Source organism: Cladosporium halotolerans (assembly GCF_011745625.1).
Source record: "Cladosporium halotolerans strain TM138-S3 chromosome Unknown Sca26, whole genome shotgun sequence".
NCBI lineage: Eukaryota > Fungi > Ascomycota > Dothideomycetes > Cladosporiales > Cladosporiaceae > Cladosporium > Cladosporium halotolerans.
This window is the reverse complement of record NW_027191477.1, coordinates 201148-216504: the sequence shown is the minus strand read 5'-3', so window position 1 is coordinate 216504 and position 15357 is coordinate 201148. Positions and strand designations below refer to the sequence as shown.

At 61.3% G+C, this 15357-nt stretch overlaps 3 protein-coding genes across 3 annotated transcripts; 1 reads left to right on the top strand and 2 right to left on the bottom strand.

The window, feature by feature from the left end:
* The first annotated feature begins 6956 nt into the window (after positions 1–6956).
* WHR41_06344 (uncharacterized protein) lies at positions 6957–10440 on the top strand. Its single transcript, XM_069374949.1, has 3 exons — positions 6957–8155; positions 8218–8635; positions 8693–10440. The coding sequence occupies exons 2-3, from the start codon at positions 8395–8397 to the stop codon at positions 9469–9471; spliced, it is 1020 nt and encodes a 339-aa protein (XP_069227526.1). The 5' UTR covers positions 6957–8155; positions 8218–8394; the 3' UTR covers positions 9472–10440.
* Positions 10441–11579: 1139 nt separating this feature from the next.
* Positions 11580–13180, bottom strand: WHR41_06343 (uncharacterized protein). Its single transcript, XM_069374948.1, has 3 exons — positions 12795–13180; positions 12174–12709; positions 11580–12104 (listed from the first exon to the last, which is right to left on the bottom strand). Exons 2-3 carry the CDS (start codon positions 12482–12484, stop codon positions 11900–11902), a joined length of 516 nt encoding a protein of 171 aa, XP_069227527.1. The 5' UTR covers positions 12485–12709; positions 12795–13180; the 3' UTR covers positions 11580–11899.
* Positions 13181–13611: 431 nt separating this feature from the next.
* FEN1 (Flap endonuclease 1) lies at positions 13612–14793 on the bottom strand (the record flags this gene model as incomplete). The annotated part of the gene is made up of 1 exon (XM_069374947.1): positions 13612–14793. One exon carries the CDS (start codon positions 14791–14793, stop codon positions 13612–13614), a length of 1182 nt encoding a protein of 393 aa, XP_069227528.1.
* Between the last annotated feature and the right edge of the window lie 564 nt (positions 14794–15357).

The window sequence follows — 15357 nt, the reverse complement described above, 5'->3', positions numbered from 1 at the left end:
CATCGTTCCTTACCTGGTGTATTTTGCGTACCTTAGGTTGATGATGCTGCAACTGTGGAAGGAACATCCGTTGTCGGGATGCCTCAGTTGTCACCTCGTTCCTTCCGTTGACTACTTGCATCTTCCGACCTCACCTTGTCTTTGCACATGCCTACTGTTAAGAGCTTGACCGTTGGCGTTCTGATCCCACATTTCTATAACTGTCAACTCATCACGATTGCCTTCAGATGCGCTGCGGTCGTTCCCATTGAACGTTCGTTACATAGAAAGCAGCCAGCAGCCGTCCGGCCAAGCACATCGTTTTGTCCAAGCAAGTGCACACTCGCCACCAAAAATGCTGCGCAAGAGCACTTCCCTATCAATCCGAATGGGTCTACAAGCATCTGTAGTGTCAGTGCATCAATTGTTGATCATCTTCGAGATCTACCGCAAATCACGACCCACACCACTCGACCTCACACGTTCTCGAACACTGCTCCTTACGCCGAACCCACGCACGCTGCAACCAACTCTAAGCACGTCGCCCGTTCCGCTCACGTCAAAACCAACAAAGGAATCGTCAAGAGCGCCCCTGCGTCGCGCCGGCACTCAAGTCAAGTCACGCCTCCGCAAACGCATGCATGCAAGTATGTCATGCCGCCGAAAGCGGAGCGCGTCGCGCCCGCACCCACATACATACATACATACATCCACACATACATACAGCAGCGCACCGCACAGCACAGGACACACACAGGCGGCCTGAGACGCAAGCAGGTCTCCTCCCCCAGTTCGCACGAGTAAGTGAGGCGCAGAGCAGCAGCAGCAGCTGCGCTCGCCCGCCCGCCGCAGGAGCACGAAAGAGCAAAGAAGCGCTACGGCGCACGCTACGCCCATGCAACCGCGGGCCACTGCTTTGCCGGCCAGCCGGCGCAGGCGCGCGCTCTCTCTCGAGCAACGCAGGGCAGCGGCGGCAGACACGCGCGAGCCCTTCCTTCAAGCAGGCAGCAGACTTCCCGGCGTGCTTTTCGGGCTGGGTGCCTTTTCTCGGCTCTGGCGAGCCGCGCAGCGCAGGCGGAGGCGTGCGCGCGTGTGAAGATTCTGGGGTTTGGGTCTCTACCGGCGGTACGAGGGCGACGGGTGAGATGGTGAGGCTGTTGAGGGGAGGATGCCCGTGTGCAGGTTTGAGGGGCGGGCGGTGAGGACTACGGCGCTGGTCATCTGGCGCTGTACCCTTGGGTCGGGGGGAGTCGCGTGTGGGAATTATTTTTGGCGGGAGAGAGTGAGGGAGGGGACCTTGGGAGTGCTACTGCGGGTTCGAAGAGAGGCTACCAACGCTGGCGCGGGCGGGATGCGGTGGCTCGTAGCGCGGCGATTGTCGCTGCATGTCTCAACGGTGACGGGGACAGGCTGGGGAATACTTTTTTTTTTCTAGATGGCCTGGCTGGGCTGCTGTTCGAGCTGCATGTCTGACCTCGTCGGCGACGCGACATAGCTGGCGCCGACTGCTGATGCCGCGGGCTTGCGAGCGTGTGTCGACGGGCGGAGGCAGGCTGGTGTGTCGCTGGCCACACGGCCAATCAGGCGGCGGGGGAAAGAGCGGTGAGGGCAGGCGTGCGCGAAGTGAAAAGGTTCCCCGCAACGATCGGCGGGCAGAGGCAGAGCAGTCGAGCTTCCTCCATCGGGATCCGCAAAACAGCGGGAACACGAAAACCATCCACAAAAAAGGCCCTCCTGGACCGAAGCGGCGGCTGCCCAGCCGGAGAGGGCACGCGCGAGCTGCCAGTCCGCCTGTCTGAGCCTGAGCCTGAGCCTGAGCCTGAGCCTGAGCCTGTGCCTGTCAACGCCTGTAGCCCGCTCACTCGCGCACACGGTACGGTACGGTACAGTGCGGTACAGCACAACACCCCCATCCCCATCCCCATCCCGTCATCCCTGCCATGTGCACGGCGCGCCCGCGTGGCCAGCGTGTCGTTGCGGCGTGTCGTTCTTGTTGCTGCCACCAGCTGCGCAGCTGCCGTTTCACCTTGCCGCGCCACCACACGGCTCGCACGACGCACGCCTATGGGATGCCGTGGAGGAATGTCGTGCGACGGGCCTCGCAGAGTGTGGCGCCAGCATACGGCAGCAAGGCATTCAAGGTTGCCTTAGTGGCAGGCCCCGCCGCCGCCAGCTCCACCCACACGCGCGACGTGGCCGGCTGCCATTCGAGGCGCCCGCTCCCGCTCCCCGTCGTTCGCGCCTCGCCGCGCCGCCTGTGCCTATCGCCCCGGCTATGTAGTAAGGTAAGGCCTCGCCCTGGCCGACGAGACGGCGGCGGAGAGAGGATGAGCGTCCGCCGTACCTAGCACCGCCGTACCTAGCACCTCCGTGACTAGCATCTCCTTAGCACCTCCGTACCTAGCATATGTCGCAATGATGCGCGCGCCTGTCGCGCGACCGGCCAGTGCCTGTGAGCCAGTGAGCCAGTGAGCCGGTGGAGAGTCGGCACGGCCGTTGCGATGGTCGATGATCGCTCGACCGTCAGCTGTCCACGCCTGGGGGCGCTGCGCTGCGCTGGCACCATATGGCCGGCATGCCTGCGCCGCCCACCGTCCACGCTTCCTGACGCCGCCCGTGTCTCTGGTCGGAGCAGAGCCCCCGTTCGCGTGTCGAGGCGTTGATCCTTCGCGCGCGCTGGCTCGGTGCGCGAGAAGGCCACGCCCGCCCGTATCACATGCATGCAGCAGCGTGCAGCGGGACCGCAAGAGCCGTTGCAGCGTGCGCGGCCGGGCGCCGGGAGCTTAGGCGGCCGGCCTGCGGCTGGGTGCATCGATCGGCCTGCCGTGCGCGCCCTTGTTTGGCATGTGTTCGACGTTCGTCTGCCTTGGCATGTGTTCGATGTTCGCCTTCCCGTCGACGTCGAATTCGACGCATCGGAATCCGGCGACGCGCCCCAGCCCGGGCTAGCCATGCATCATGCAACCTGATTCACGCGCGCCTCCATCGCCGCCGGTGAGATGATAACGTTCAAGCCTTCAAGGGTCCCGGCTCAGGCTCACCAGCCTGCTGCCGGGGCCATCGCGCACGCACGTGATTGCGTCGACACATCACATCCAGGCTGGCCAGCACGTCGTCGATCGCGCCTGAGCGCGTGCGGCGATGCTCCCTTGTTGAGCGCTGTCTCCGTGCGACGGCGATCGGAAGGGAAGCGAAGGAACCGCACGGCCGGGTTGGGAGCAGCTGGACGTGGGCGGTTTTGGGCGATTCCGAGCGTCCAGATGCCACCGCAGGCGGTGTGACTTGTCTTCCAACTGGCCGTTCTGGCACTGCCCTTCAACGTGTCGTCCTCGCTGGGTGCGTGCGTCGCTGACGTCCTCCCACGTCGACCCTGCGCCGGCGCCAGCCCTCATCTCACTCATCAGACGCAGCTGCGAGATTCCCGGCAAGCTCCCTGCTCGCCCTCCCGCCGCTCGCGCAGCGTCCCGTCCGCCGCCTGCATTCGAACCATCCCGCGACCCCTACCGCATCGACAACCACACATGTATTGTACCGCAAGCCTAGCACTTGTGCGCTGGCACGACCCAGGCGAAATGAGACGATGGGCCGGGGCTCGCGTCGCTTTTGGATGAGGCGATCCGTTCACGTGCCGACCCTCTTTCTTACCCTGGCCCTGCACGTAGCCGCGGGCGATTATTGGGTCTCGCTCCTCGTTTCGCTGGCTACGTCGGACCGCCGCGAGCAAGGAACAGTAGTGGCAGTGGCAGCGGCAGCAGCAACCGCTGACCGTCGTGCCAATCTTGCTGCCCGTCATCACCCCTGCCACCAAGGCCGGGGTGCTTGCGCTCGCCGTCTGGCCAGGGCCCGTGCAGCACGCAGCGCACGTCGTTCGCAAGAAGAGCGTGTGGACTTTGGAGTCTTGAACGGGCGGCCGCCGGCTCGCAGGGCCCACGGCGAGCCGGCGATTGCGCATTGCGGGCCAGATGTCTCACGACTCGTAATAGATATACGAAGCTATCGACCGGGTCGACTATAAAGAGTTTCGACACCGCCAGCGCCGGCGCCCGCGCGCCCACGCCCACCCGCCACGCCCACGCCACGCCGCGAAGCGAGGCGTTTCAACGTCCGTCCCATTGTTGCGACAGCCCTCAACGCATCAACCGGCGCGTGGGCGCAAAGCGGGCGCCGGGTCTCGTGTAATCGCTCGCCCAAGAGCGCGAGGGGGCCCCACTTTTCCGCCGAGCTCTACTCGCTCGCGACAACGCTCATCCGCCCTCCCGACCCTGGTCGCTGTTCGCGGCTTGAGTTGACTTCATATGGCTGGGAGCTAGGAAGGTAGCCAGCACGCCAGGTTCGTCGCGCCTGTGTTCGCGCTCGCTGGTCACTCGCTGGGGTTATAATTCGCCGTTCGAGGCCCGCGAGGCGATGGAGCGCTGTTCCACTCGACGGGGCGAATTCAGATAGATTGCAACTATGGCTTTTGCGATTTTGAGTGCGGGCGGCCGCGAGCCTGATCTTGCCGTCTGCGGTCCTATTCCGCCGATCCTCCGCCGTCATCGTTCTGTCGTTGTTTTTGTCGCGCGCGTGTTGAGAGGGTAAGGTACCTGGTGTGTATGTACCGATAACGTAGGCGTCTGTGTGTACAGCGATGTACCAGTACGTACTCTGATTACCGTCGCCCCGGATCCGCGCGTTCGCGCCCGCAACGCACATGCGCGCCGGCCAGCATCGTCCGGATGTAGTAATGGCACGACAGGCCCAGCACGCAGCGTCCATCCAGCAGCCCAGCAGCATCTACCCACGCGCCGCGAGATCTGTTCGCGGCGAGCGAGTCGTCTGTGCGCTGGGATTCTCTTACCGCAACCGGCGGTGCCGATCGCATCGCGCGCTCTCCCTGGGCCCTCCTCTCGAGCCAAGGACGGGCGTCCGCTGGCCAGCCATCCATCGCGCGCGAGGCCTGGCGCCCTCATTCCCTGCCCTGCCCTGCCCTGCCTGTTCCCCACCGGTAGGCCGGCTGCCGCATCCCTGCGCGTCGCGCGCCCGTTGGCCCTGGGGCGGAGAAAGGGTGTCTCAGCAAAAACGAGCAGAGGGGAGAGAGGGCGCGCGGGTCGAGAGAAAGGACTGAGGAGGCGTCTTTTAGGCCCGCCGCCCGCCTGCCAGCAAGAAGCAAGCAGCATCACCTGCCTGCCTGCCTGCCTGCGAACTTGCGCGCGAGAAAGAGAAGTGTCTCAGAGCGTGTTCCCGCACCCGCCCGCCGACCGACCGTTGTTGACTCAAGCACCCGCCCGCCGCTCGTCTCGTCTCGTCCTGTCGTTCGCGCGCCTTGCGAGAGCGCAGAGCCAGAGCCAGAGCCACAGCCAGAGCCAGAAACGGCGCCAGCGCTGCTACTGCACGTCTCCCGCACACCGCATATTCCCTCTCGACCAACGGCGGCTGTCGTCCGTCGACTGCTTGCGTGCGATACGATTGACTATTCCAGCCTTCGCGCCGGCTCCCGACACCACCCACACACCCACCGCGGCCGCGCATCGCAACGGCCCGCCACGCAGCAGGACAGCTGCTTTGCCGTGCTAGTGCGAGCCCAGCATCTGCCACCGCCAGCACCAGCAGCCAGCAGCCAGCAGCCTAAGGTACAGCCTGAGCTCGCCGGTCTGAAGCAGAGACACGCCGAGCATACCGTAAGGCACCTCTCACCTTCCCACCTGAGCCTAATCAGAGCAGAGCAGGGCAGCAGCTCCGGCGCGTCAGCAGCTCACTACTCACCCGCCCGCCCACCCATCCATCCGCGAGCTAGGTAAGGCAGCCCGCCTTGCTTGCCTGCCTGTCTTTCTGTCTGTGTCTCGACCCTCGCGCTGCATCCTCCTCCACCTTTCGCCCGCAACCTGCGTCTGCTGCGCAGAAGCGCGTGCTGCATTGCATTGGCCGCCGCCGCAACGTGCCCTCCCGCACCCGTCGCCGCCACCGCCAGCACCGCCCTCGTGCGCATCTCAAACGCCGCCCACCGCCGCCCCGGCCAGCTGCTCCGCCGTCGCCGTTGGGTGTCTCGCCGCGCACGCCATCGTGCAGGAAGCTGGAAGTCTTGGGAGAAAGATCCCCAGCGCCAGTCACTCGCAGCAGCAGCAGCAGCGTCTCGCCGCCCACGCGCGTCCAACTCGCTCCTCGCACACGCCTGGCCTGAGCACGCACTACTGATCCGATCAATACACAATACTCAATACGGCATTCACTCACCCACGCACACACGCACACACGCACCCACCGCCTGCTGGGCCGCACGCTCGCGCCGATCCCACTCTAGGTATCTCATCCCATCCCATCCCATCCCATCCCATCCCATCACGCCGGCCCGGGCAGCAGCAGCAGCAGGCCAGCAGCTCAATCAGCGGCTGCACAGCCAAACAGAGAGCACCTCTCTCTCCCAGCGGCCCCAGCCAAAAGGTACGTGCACCGCGCCCCGGTCGCCTCTCGCCGCCTTCCCCACACCACCTCGCCTGCCCGCCCGCTTCGCGCCTAGCGCCCTCCCGGCCTCGATATCGCCCGCGCGCCGGCTGGCGTGCAAGCCACAGCCGCTAGCTCGCCAACACCAACCTCCTCCGCATCCACCCATCCACCCTGCCCTGCCTGCCCGCCGCGCCTGTGCCGGCCTTATCCTCCAAGCCCGTCCCCCACCCACAGCAAGCCTTCCCTTCGTGCTCCATCCTCTAATGCATTGCATTTCTTAGCCAGCCAGCACAGGGTGCGTCCGCCGCGTTAGCACCAGCATCCGCGCCCTCTGCAGACTCCGACTCCAACCCGCCGGTCGCTGCTGCATGACACGCGCTGCTGCTGCCCCAGTCCATACCTCGCCATACCGCCCGAGCTGACCTCCATTCCTCCCAGGTCTGCCGTGGTATTGCTTCGTTCGCCGCAACGAGCCACGACCTGTCACGACCATTAACGATATTTACGACCCCCTGCATCATTGACGACTGTTTGCGCGTCTGCGAGCCGCTGCCTTCCACCACCACCACGCCCACCAACACCACCACCACCACCACCACCACCGCCCTCACGACTTTTGCTTGCGTCTCACCGTCCAGCCCTGGCACTCCCACCACTACAAGCCCTCACGCTTTACACGGGACCAACGACTTTTAACGACACGAAATTGCACGAAAGCACCACCCACCCGACCTCACTCACGCCTCCGCCCCGAGCAGCTCCCCCAAGTCCTGCTTGCCGAGGATAACGACAGCGACACCGCGCGCCGCCGTCCGACCCGACTCCACCCATTGGACAGCCTCGCGTTGTCCACTCACCCCCCAGATCACCCGCACACGATAGCTCCGTCGAGAGCTACCGCGAAACTGGCGCTGCCACCCATCTCCCACGTCCAAGCCCGGGGAATCGACGACAACAGCCACTGGTACCAGACTCAGTACCCGACGCCTTCAACTGCGGTTCAACAATCACTCTCTTCGGTTGGCTCGTCGCCCCGGGCTGATTCGTTCAGCACTGGCACCCAGTCCTACGACTCGAACACCACGTATACATCTCCCGTCGACGCTGGCAAGCACGCGACTGGCCTGCAGACACCCTCGCCAGAGCAAGCTTCCTACCACTCGCAGTACGCTCCCTCGGGCTATCAGTACAGCCAAGGATACAGCAGCATGAACCAGCCACAGACATACATGGAGCACGCTCCGGCGTCCGCTCCCGGCTCCGGCATCAGCCAGTACTCGTACGGCCAGCCTCAAGCTCTGCAACCTGCCTCGCAGACCTACCCGCCCAACAGCTATGGGTCGTATCAATACTCCAGCTCCATGGCGCCAATGGCCGGTGGACACCCCACGACTTCCTCCATGGGCTCTGGCATGGTCCAGCAGGGACTGCCGCTCCCCACCATGGCAACCGGCCAGCCGGCACCCCCTATGGGACAGCAGTTCCAGCAGCACACCCCAGACACCACCGGCCAGATTGCTCCTCCGGGCATGAAGCCGAGGGTCACTGCGACTCTGTGGGAAGACGAGGGCAGCCTCTGCTTTCAGGTCGAGGCCAAGGGCGTTTGCGTGGCCAGGCGAGAGGACAACCACATGATCAACGGAACGAAGCTGCTGAATGTCGCCGGCATGACGCGGGGTCGTCGCGACGGCATTCTCAAGAGCGAGAAGACCAGGCACGTGGTCAAGATTGGTCCCATGCATTTGAAAGGCGTCTGGTGAGTTTTCGGATGATCTTTTGTTTTATAGTAGTGCAAGAACACGAGACTGACAACCACAGGATACCCTTCGACCGCGCGCTGGATTTCGCGAACAAGGAACAAATCACGGAGTTGCTTTACCCGCTCTTCGTCCACAACATCGGCGCTTTGTTGTACCACCCGACCAACCAGGCTCGTCAGCAGAGCATAGGTAACGCTGCGATGGCCGCCGTCGTCCGGAAAACCAGCCCGACTACATGCGCACCCCGACCAGCTCTCAGCCTCCCGCTCTCACTCACCACCATTCCATGAGCACACCAGGCGTTCCTCAGCCTCCTCATTCCATGGCTCCGCACCCGGCTTCGGGCAGGCCTGGTCTCGACCGCGCTCACACTTTCCCAACGCCACCCACCAGCGCGTCCAGCATGACCATGAACATGGGTAACTCGGGCAGCTCGTATGAGTACGGTGGAGGGCAAACGGCTGCCATGCAATCAGGTCAGCATATCCCAGTGAATGCCGTTGTGTCACACTCCATGCCAACAACTCCTCCAGCTTCCACTTCCCCCGGCAGCTCCTCGCAGATGCAGTACCCGACCACTCAGGCCTACGACGGCTCGCGACCGATGTACAGTGCTCCGGCGCCCGCGTACCCTCCGTACGCCGGCGCCCAGTACGGTCAGGTCCAGCCCAACTCCGGTGTCAAGACTGAGATGGCGCCGCCCGCGCGCACTGGTGCAGAGAACGAGCACACCGAGCACAAGCCCCACGAAGCCTACGCCAACCAACACGACGGCGACGGCGAGCACGAGGGTGAATACACCCACACCAGCGCCTCGTACGGCTCCCGCAAGGCTTCCTACGCCAGCCTGCCCGCCGCTCCCCTGGGCTCCATGCACTCCGACCCTTCGCACATCTCGCCCGAGATGACGCACTCGCCGCACCAGAACGGCTCCGGTCGCGCCACGCCCCGCACGACCACCACCGCCGCTTACCCGGGCTACACGACCCCCCAGCGCGCCCGGCTGCCCGCCAGCAACCTTTACAGTGTCATCAGTAACGACGCTCGTGCTGGTGCGGCCCCCAACGGCGCCCCGGACTCCTACCCGCAGCCCCAGGCCTACAACACCGCCCAGTACCCGTCCATGAACGGCATCCCGCAGACCAGCGGTGGCAACAAGCGCGGCCGCGACCTGGACGACGACGAGGGCTACGGTCGCCCGCTGAGCGAGAACGGCATCAAGCGTGCGCGCACGGATGGTTCTGGAGCCGGCGTCGTCGCTGCCGCGCCCAGGCCCATCAGCCAGCAGCAGCCCATCAAGCCGATCCGATAAGGCTGGTTTGGTGTGTTGTTGCTGATGATGCAAAAAAATTGGAGGGACCTGGAGCCGACGTTTTGTACTCTTTTTTGTTCTTCTGTTGACCGCTTTGATCTGGCTTTCTTCTTTTCTCGCACCTAATGACGACGCTTATGATGACCCCAACCACAACACTACTCTGCTCTCCTCACTATCCGATTCGACTCGATTCGATGGACGGATGGAAGGAAGGAAGGGAAGAAGGAAGGAAGGAAAGGGAAACGACCACAATACACTCGGCACTCGCCGAACCGAAATCTGCTACATCTCGAGACGAACGACGACCGCTGTCCATCCGCTCTGCTCTGCTCTGCTCTGCTCAAGCGACTTCACTGCTTTCTCCCGCTATCTTCGATCCCTCCACCTCCCCGGCTCTCCTGCCAGGGAGAAGGGAGCGGAGCCCAAAAAATGAAAACGACTTGCTTGCCTTTTACTTCTCCCGAGAGCCTCTTTTTATCTTCTTCTTCCCGACATGAGACGAACGACGAACGGAACGAGACGACTTTCTGAACGTTTACGCTGCGCTGCGCTGCGTGCTTTTTTCTTTTTTGAACTAGAGGTGGTTTGGTGGAAGGAGGATGAAGGGATGAAGGAAGGAAGGAAGGGATTACAAAAAGGATACACGTGTCTGCGTCCTCCTAGCTTTCTTCAACCTGATCTCCACGCACGCCCGCTCTGCTCACCCACGCTCGAAAGCACGCCCCGCGGGCTCTGGCCGTCGAGGATTGATCGACTGGCCGGGCTTCTTTTGTTGTGGGAGGTGGGGCTTTCTTGAGCGAGGGGGCGGAGTGGGCGTGGATTGGTGGTCGAGGCTGGGATGGAAAGGAAGGAGGGAGAGCGGAAAGAGAAAAGCGAGCTGACGGAGCGAGTCGTTTGTTTGTCTGTTTGTTGTTGTTGTTGTTGTTGTTGTTGTTGTTTCTTGAGCGGCAGATTCGGCGAGACGACTTTGAGTGAGAAAAAATTTGTGGTTGTTTTTGCCTTTTTTTTTTGGGTTCTTCCTGACCTGACCTGACCTGACCTCTTTAGACTTTCGAATTGGAATCGGACTCTTCTTTTTATTTTTTGTGAGATGGTTTACACTACACTACACCACGCTACAATGCCTGCTTGCCTTGCCATGCCATGCTTTTGATGATGTGAGATGAGATGAGATGAATGCAATTTCTGATTTCGGTTTGCGATACTCGAGAGTTTCTCCCGGGCGGAAAGCGTCTTTGACTTCCATTTTTGCTCTGGTTCGCTCGACCGGGGTCGGTACGGTGCGTTCTGGAGCGAGATGTGGCGGCGGTCGATCACTCTCGTTCGTTCGTGAATGAGGGAGGGAGTGGGTGGGTGGGATAGATGGCTTGGATTTGGTGTGGTATACTTTCTTTGGCAAGATTGCTGTTGAGAGCCGTTGGCTGGGTGGATGGCAACACAGCGAGGGGATTGGGTTCGTGGTGGTGGTCTAGCGTAGCGTAGCGTTTTGAGATCTCAATTTGCTTTTCCCTTCTTGGGTTCCCTTGTTTGCGTGGAGTATGCCATCGCTCAGTCTGATTCTTCGTTTTCGTGTCTTATCCTTTCATGTCAATGGGTCCTGATGACTAGGCAGAGCCCGCCCGGCTGTAGGTACTTTGAGGCGAGGCGAGACAAGATGAGCTCTTCGCCGGTGTCGTCGCGCTCATCTCTACCATCCTGTGATGTAGGACCGAGAGGCGGGCCTAAGTAAGACTATCTCAAGCGAATGGCACGCTCCTCTTTCTCCCGTCTCCTCTCGAAGCTTCCCGTGTTCGTTGTTCGAGGCATCGAGGCCTGGGGGAGAATCGCGGGTGGAACGAGGGCGAAATGCGAGACTGCGACCGCGTTTCTCCCGTCCTGTGGAGGACGTTGAGCAAAGAGTCCTGCCTTTCTTGTCGTCCCGCTCGTGCCTACCATGTCACCGAGAGCGATCGAGCAGGATTGCATTGGAGGTTGTTCGTCCACGGGTTTGGTTAGTTGGGGTTTGGGGGACTTGGGCGACACTCCGGCCTCCATGGCATGGGAAAACGAGTTAGCTTGAGGCTAGGCGAGACGAGATTATGGGAACGACTAAAGGCATGAGAGGCTGTGAAGGTAAACGGTTACGCTTTTGGACGGTGTGTACTTATTGTCAGACAGGACTGTTGCTTTCTGGAATCGAAGGCACAAAAGCAATATGAAGAAGAACTCCAAAGAAAGCTCCTTCGCAAGCCGATGCCGAAAGAACCCCATGATCGAAAGAACGAACTCCAACGCGACAAACAAGGACAGTAAGCTTTCTGAGACATTCCAAAGCCAGTGAGGACATGCCGCCTAAAGTCAACAGCAATCAACCCTCACGCCCCTTTCCAAGCTCAATCTCGTCGAGCAACCTTCACATCAACACGAGTCTCTCCTCTCAATCAACTCAAACATCCATAGCCAGAAACAGCCACCTGTCGCTCAGCGAGCACTCACGCCCGGTCCAAGCATCGAGCATGGCAATTTCAAAGCCGACCCAGCCCAAGTCTTTGGCCAGGTCTTTGCAGCCCTCGGCTTTACGGTCGAGACAGACGATCAGCTGGTCGCAGTCGATGCCGTCGGTGCCCGCGAGCTCGAGGAGGGAGGTGAGGCTGTGGAAAGAATGTCAGTAAACTGTCGCTCACTGCGTTGATGTAAAGGAAGTAGGATTGCACACTCACCCAGGCTTCAAGTCCTGCCCCATGACCTCTTTGTCGAAGAAGACGAAGAGCGCGCGCTCGGCCGCGCCGCTGCTCTCCGCTACGAAGCCCCGGAACCGCGTGCCGGTGGCGTGGTAATCGTAGACTTCCAGGTACTCCCTGATCACACTCCCAGCCTGAGCGCCCGCGGGGTAAACCACAGTGGCGCTCGGCGAGGGCGAGGGAGTCGGCGGATCAGCCTGGTGGCGCCGCTGGACGGGGATTCCAGCAGAGCCGCCAAGAGTCTTCTTCGACGGCGACGATGCATCCTCGGCATCGTCGCGCGCACCCATCACCAGCGAGTGCCTCGCGGCGCCGCCGTCCTTCTCAACCAAGAACGCGGCCCGGAGCGTCTCGCAGAAGAGTCTCTCACACTCCTCCGTGACGTAGTGCGCGGCGTCTCCGCTGCGCGAGCGCTGCGAGGGAGAAGGCCTGGAGGCCTGGTCCTTTGCAGCGACGTGCGGAGACGGCGGGGGGGATGGGACGCCCGAAGCGACCTCAAACCAACCACCCCACTCCTGTTGCGCGAGTGTTAGCATATTGGAAGAGATGAGGGAGGTACTTCTGCGCGTTCGAGAACCGCATGATATGTAGGGTACGTACCCCCTGCCCCGCAGGTGGTGTAGTGGAAGCCGGTCAAGCCCATGGTGGCGGCGTTGACGACGTAGGCGGAAGCGGTGGTGTTGGTGGTGTTGACGCTGCGACGGCCGCTGGAGGCGGACGACGAGCGGCGGTAATTACTACTACTGGTGTAATTGTTTTCCGATATCAGCGCCATTGCGTTGGTCTGCCACGGTTGCGCGGATGCGGTTCGGTGGAGGGTGGTGGTGGAAGTGGGTGGAGGCGGTTGACGGGCGGCTTGCGGCGACGGCGAGGTCGTTGAGAAGGTGTGTCGGAGCGGATTGGTGAGCGGGTGAGCGAAGAGTCGCTTGGAGAGACTGTCGTTGGGTGAGTGCGCGGTGGTGGTGGTGGTGGTGGTGGTGGTGGTGAGAGTCGTTGGAGTCGTGCAGCAGGCAGAGGTGGTGCAGAGCGAGCGGGCGCTCGACGCTTTGGGCTCGGCCCTGAGGCTGCCGTTGCACCGCCGTTGCCCTGCAGTCTCGCTTCGCGGCCCAAGCGCCACCACGTGCTGGCGTCTGAGCACGCCAGCGTACAGATCACATGCTCGACTTGCATTGCATTACCGTTGGGCTTTCTTTTTTCGTTGAAGTGAATTTTTGTGTCACATGCACGCAGTCAGCTACAGAATGTCTACATATGTCGTGACCCGTACATCTCAAATCGTCAACGCTGAAAAGCAGGGCTGTCCTTGGCCAAGCCAGTCTGGCCGCCCAGTGGTATCACTTTTTGCCTCAGATAACGCCTGCTCCTTGAAACGCCCATAATCCCAAAAGCTTGCACGTCGCACGAGTCTGCACGCAATCTACGAATTCATCTTCGGCTTAGCCTTGGCCTCCTTCTTCGCCTTGGCCTCGGCCTTCTGCTTCTTTTTCTTCTCCTCTAGCTTCTCGTCGTTCTTGCGCTTGAGGCTGGCCTTCTCCTCCTCAGTCTTCTCTCTGGGCTTGAAGAAACCCTCGAGACGTGACTGCTGGGATGACTTGAGGTTCTTGGCCAAGCGTGCAGCACCAGAGCGCACGCGATCCTCGGAGAATCCCTTCTCCTCAACAAGGTATTTGATCAGGCCGTCCACATCCGGCGACTCCCACTTGAAATCGCACTCGGGGTCGTCTGCGCTGCGCACATCAGGCTCGAGGAAGAGCACTCGAGCGTCGGCATAAGGCCAGTCTTCCGGGATCGTGTACTTGCTGTTGGACTCGAGGTGCTTGACAACGTTCTCCAAATTCTTGTGCTCGCGAATCAGGTTCAGCGCGACCTTAGGGCCAACACCCTTGATCGGGTCGAGGTAGTCGCATCCAAGCAAAATGCACAGGTCAATGAACTGATTCAGATCCATCTCGAGCCCCTCCAACACCTTGTCGAGGTGCACCTCCTGAATGGGCTCCTTGCGCTGCTCAGCAAACGTCAGCTTGCGCAGCAGCACCGGCGCGTTGAAAGTAAGCGTGTCCATGTCCTCCGACGCCGCCGCGAAGACCTTGCCCGCGCGCGCCAGAACAGCACACTGCGCCTCGGCTTCCGTGGGCGCGATGATGTACGGCACGCCCATGAGCTTCAGCAGCTTCCTCGCTTCCTCGTTGTGCTCCCGCGTCACCCGCACCGTCCGCCTGCTGAACTTCTCCACGTCCTCCGCCGTGCCCGTCTCCTTGGCCTCCTCATGGTTCTCCTGCGCCTCGCTCTTGCGCGCGAAGCGTTTCGCCAGCTCGCCTGATTTGAGCTTGGGCGGGGCGCCGTCGAAAACGTAGAGCGGCTTGATGCCATTGTCGACGATGCGCAGGGTGCGGTAGAAGAGGCCCATCAGGTGGGAGGTGGTCTCGCCCGTCTCATTCATAAGCTGCTGGCCGTCGCTGCGCACGGCGACGAGGAAGGAATAGAGCGACATGGAGGCATCGATGGCGACTTTGCGGCCGAACTGGTTCTTGATCTCGCCCTCTTTGATCGCTTCCGGACAATTTTCCTTCAGGACTTGGTAGAGGTGTTTGATACCCATGACGGCGGTTGTTCAGGTGTGAGGAGGGTCTGTGGAGGGTGGGAGCGCGTGTGTAGAGGGTGGTGTGGAGGTGGGAAAGCTCGAAAGTGGAAAACGCGGTGTTACGCGAAGCGCGTCTGGCGTAGGCAACGGCTTCTGTGTGGAGGAGGGGCTACGAAGCGAGGAGCGACCAGCACGCGCCTTCACTTGCGGCAGACTAGTTGCCCTCGAGAACACGAAATAATAAGAAATCACATACGTTATTACAGATCATTTGAATCTTGTTTCTCAAACGGACCAGTTATTGCAACAATGTAGATGATGACGTCCCCTCCCATCCAGCTCACGATTGGACTTGAACGATATCGGCGTCATTCGTCTCGAAAGTGACGATAACCCATGGCGACCGACTCGAGAGAGTCCGCCTATTCACTGAAAACTAGGAATGATTCCGTCACCTCGGTATTAAACTAGTATCTGCAAGACATTCGATGGAACGGGCATGTACAAGCGGACATAGCCGTGATCATCATACCACGCGAAGTTACTTCCCTGCGCCGTCCTCGGCGTTTGTGAGGCGGACGA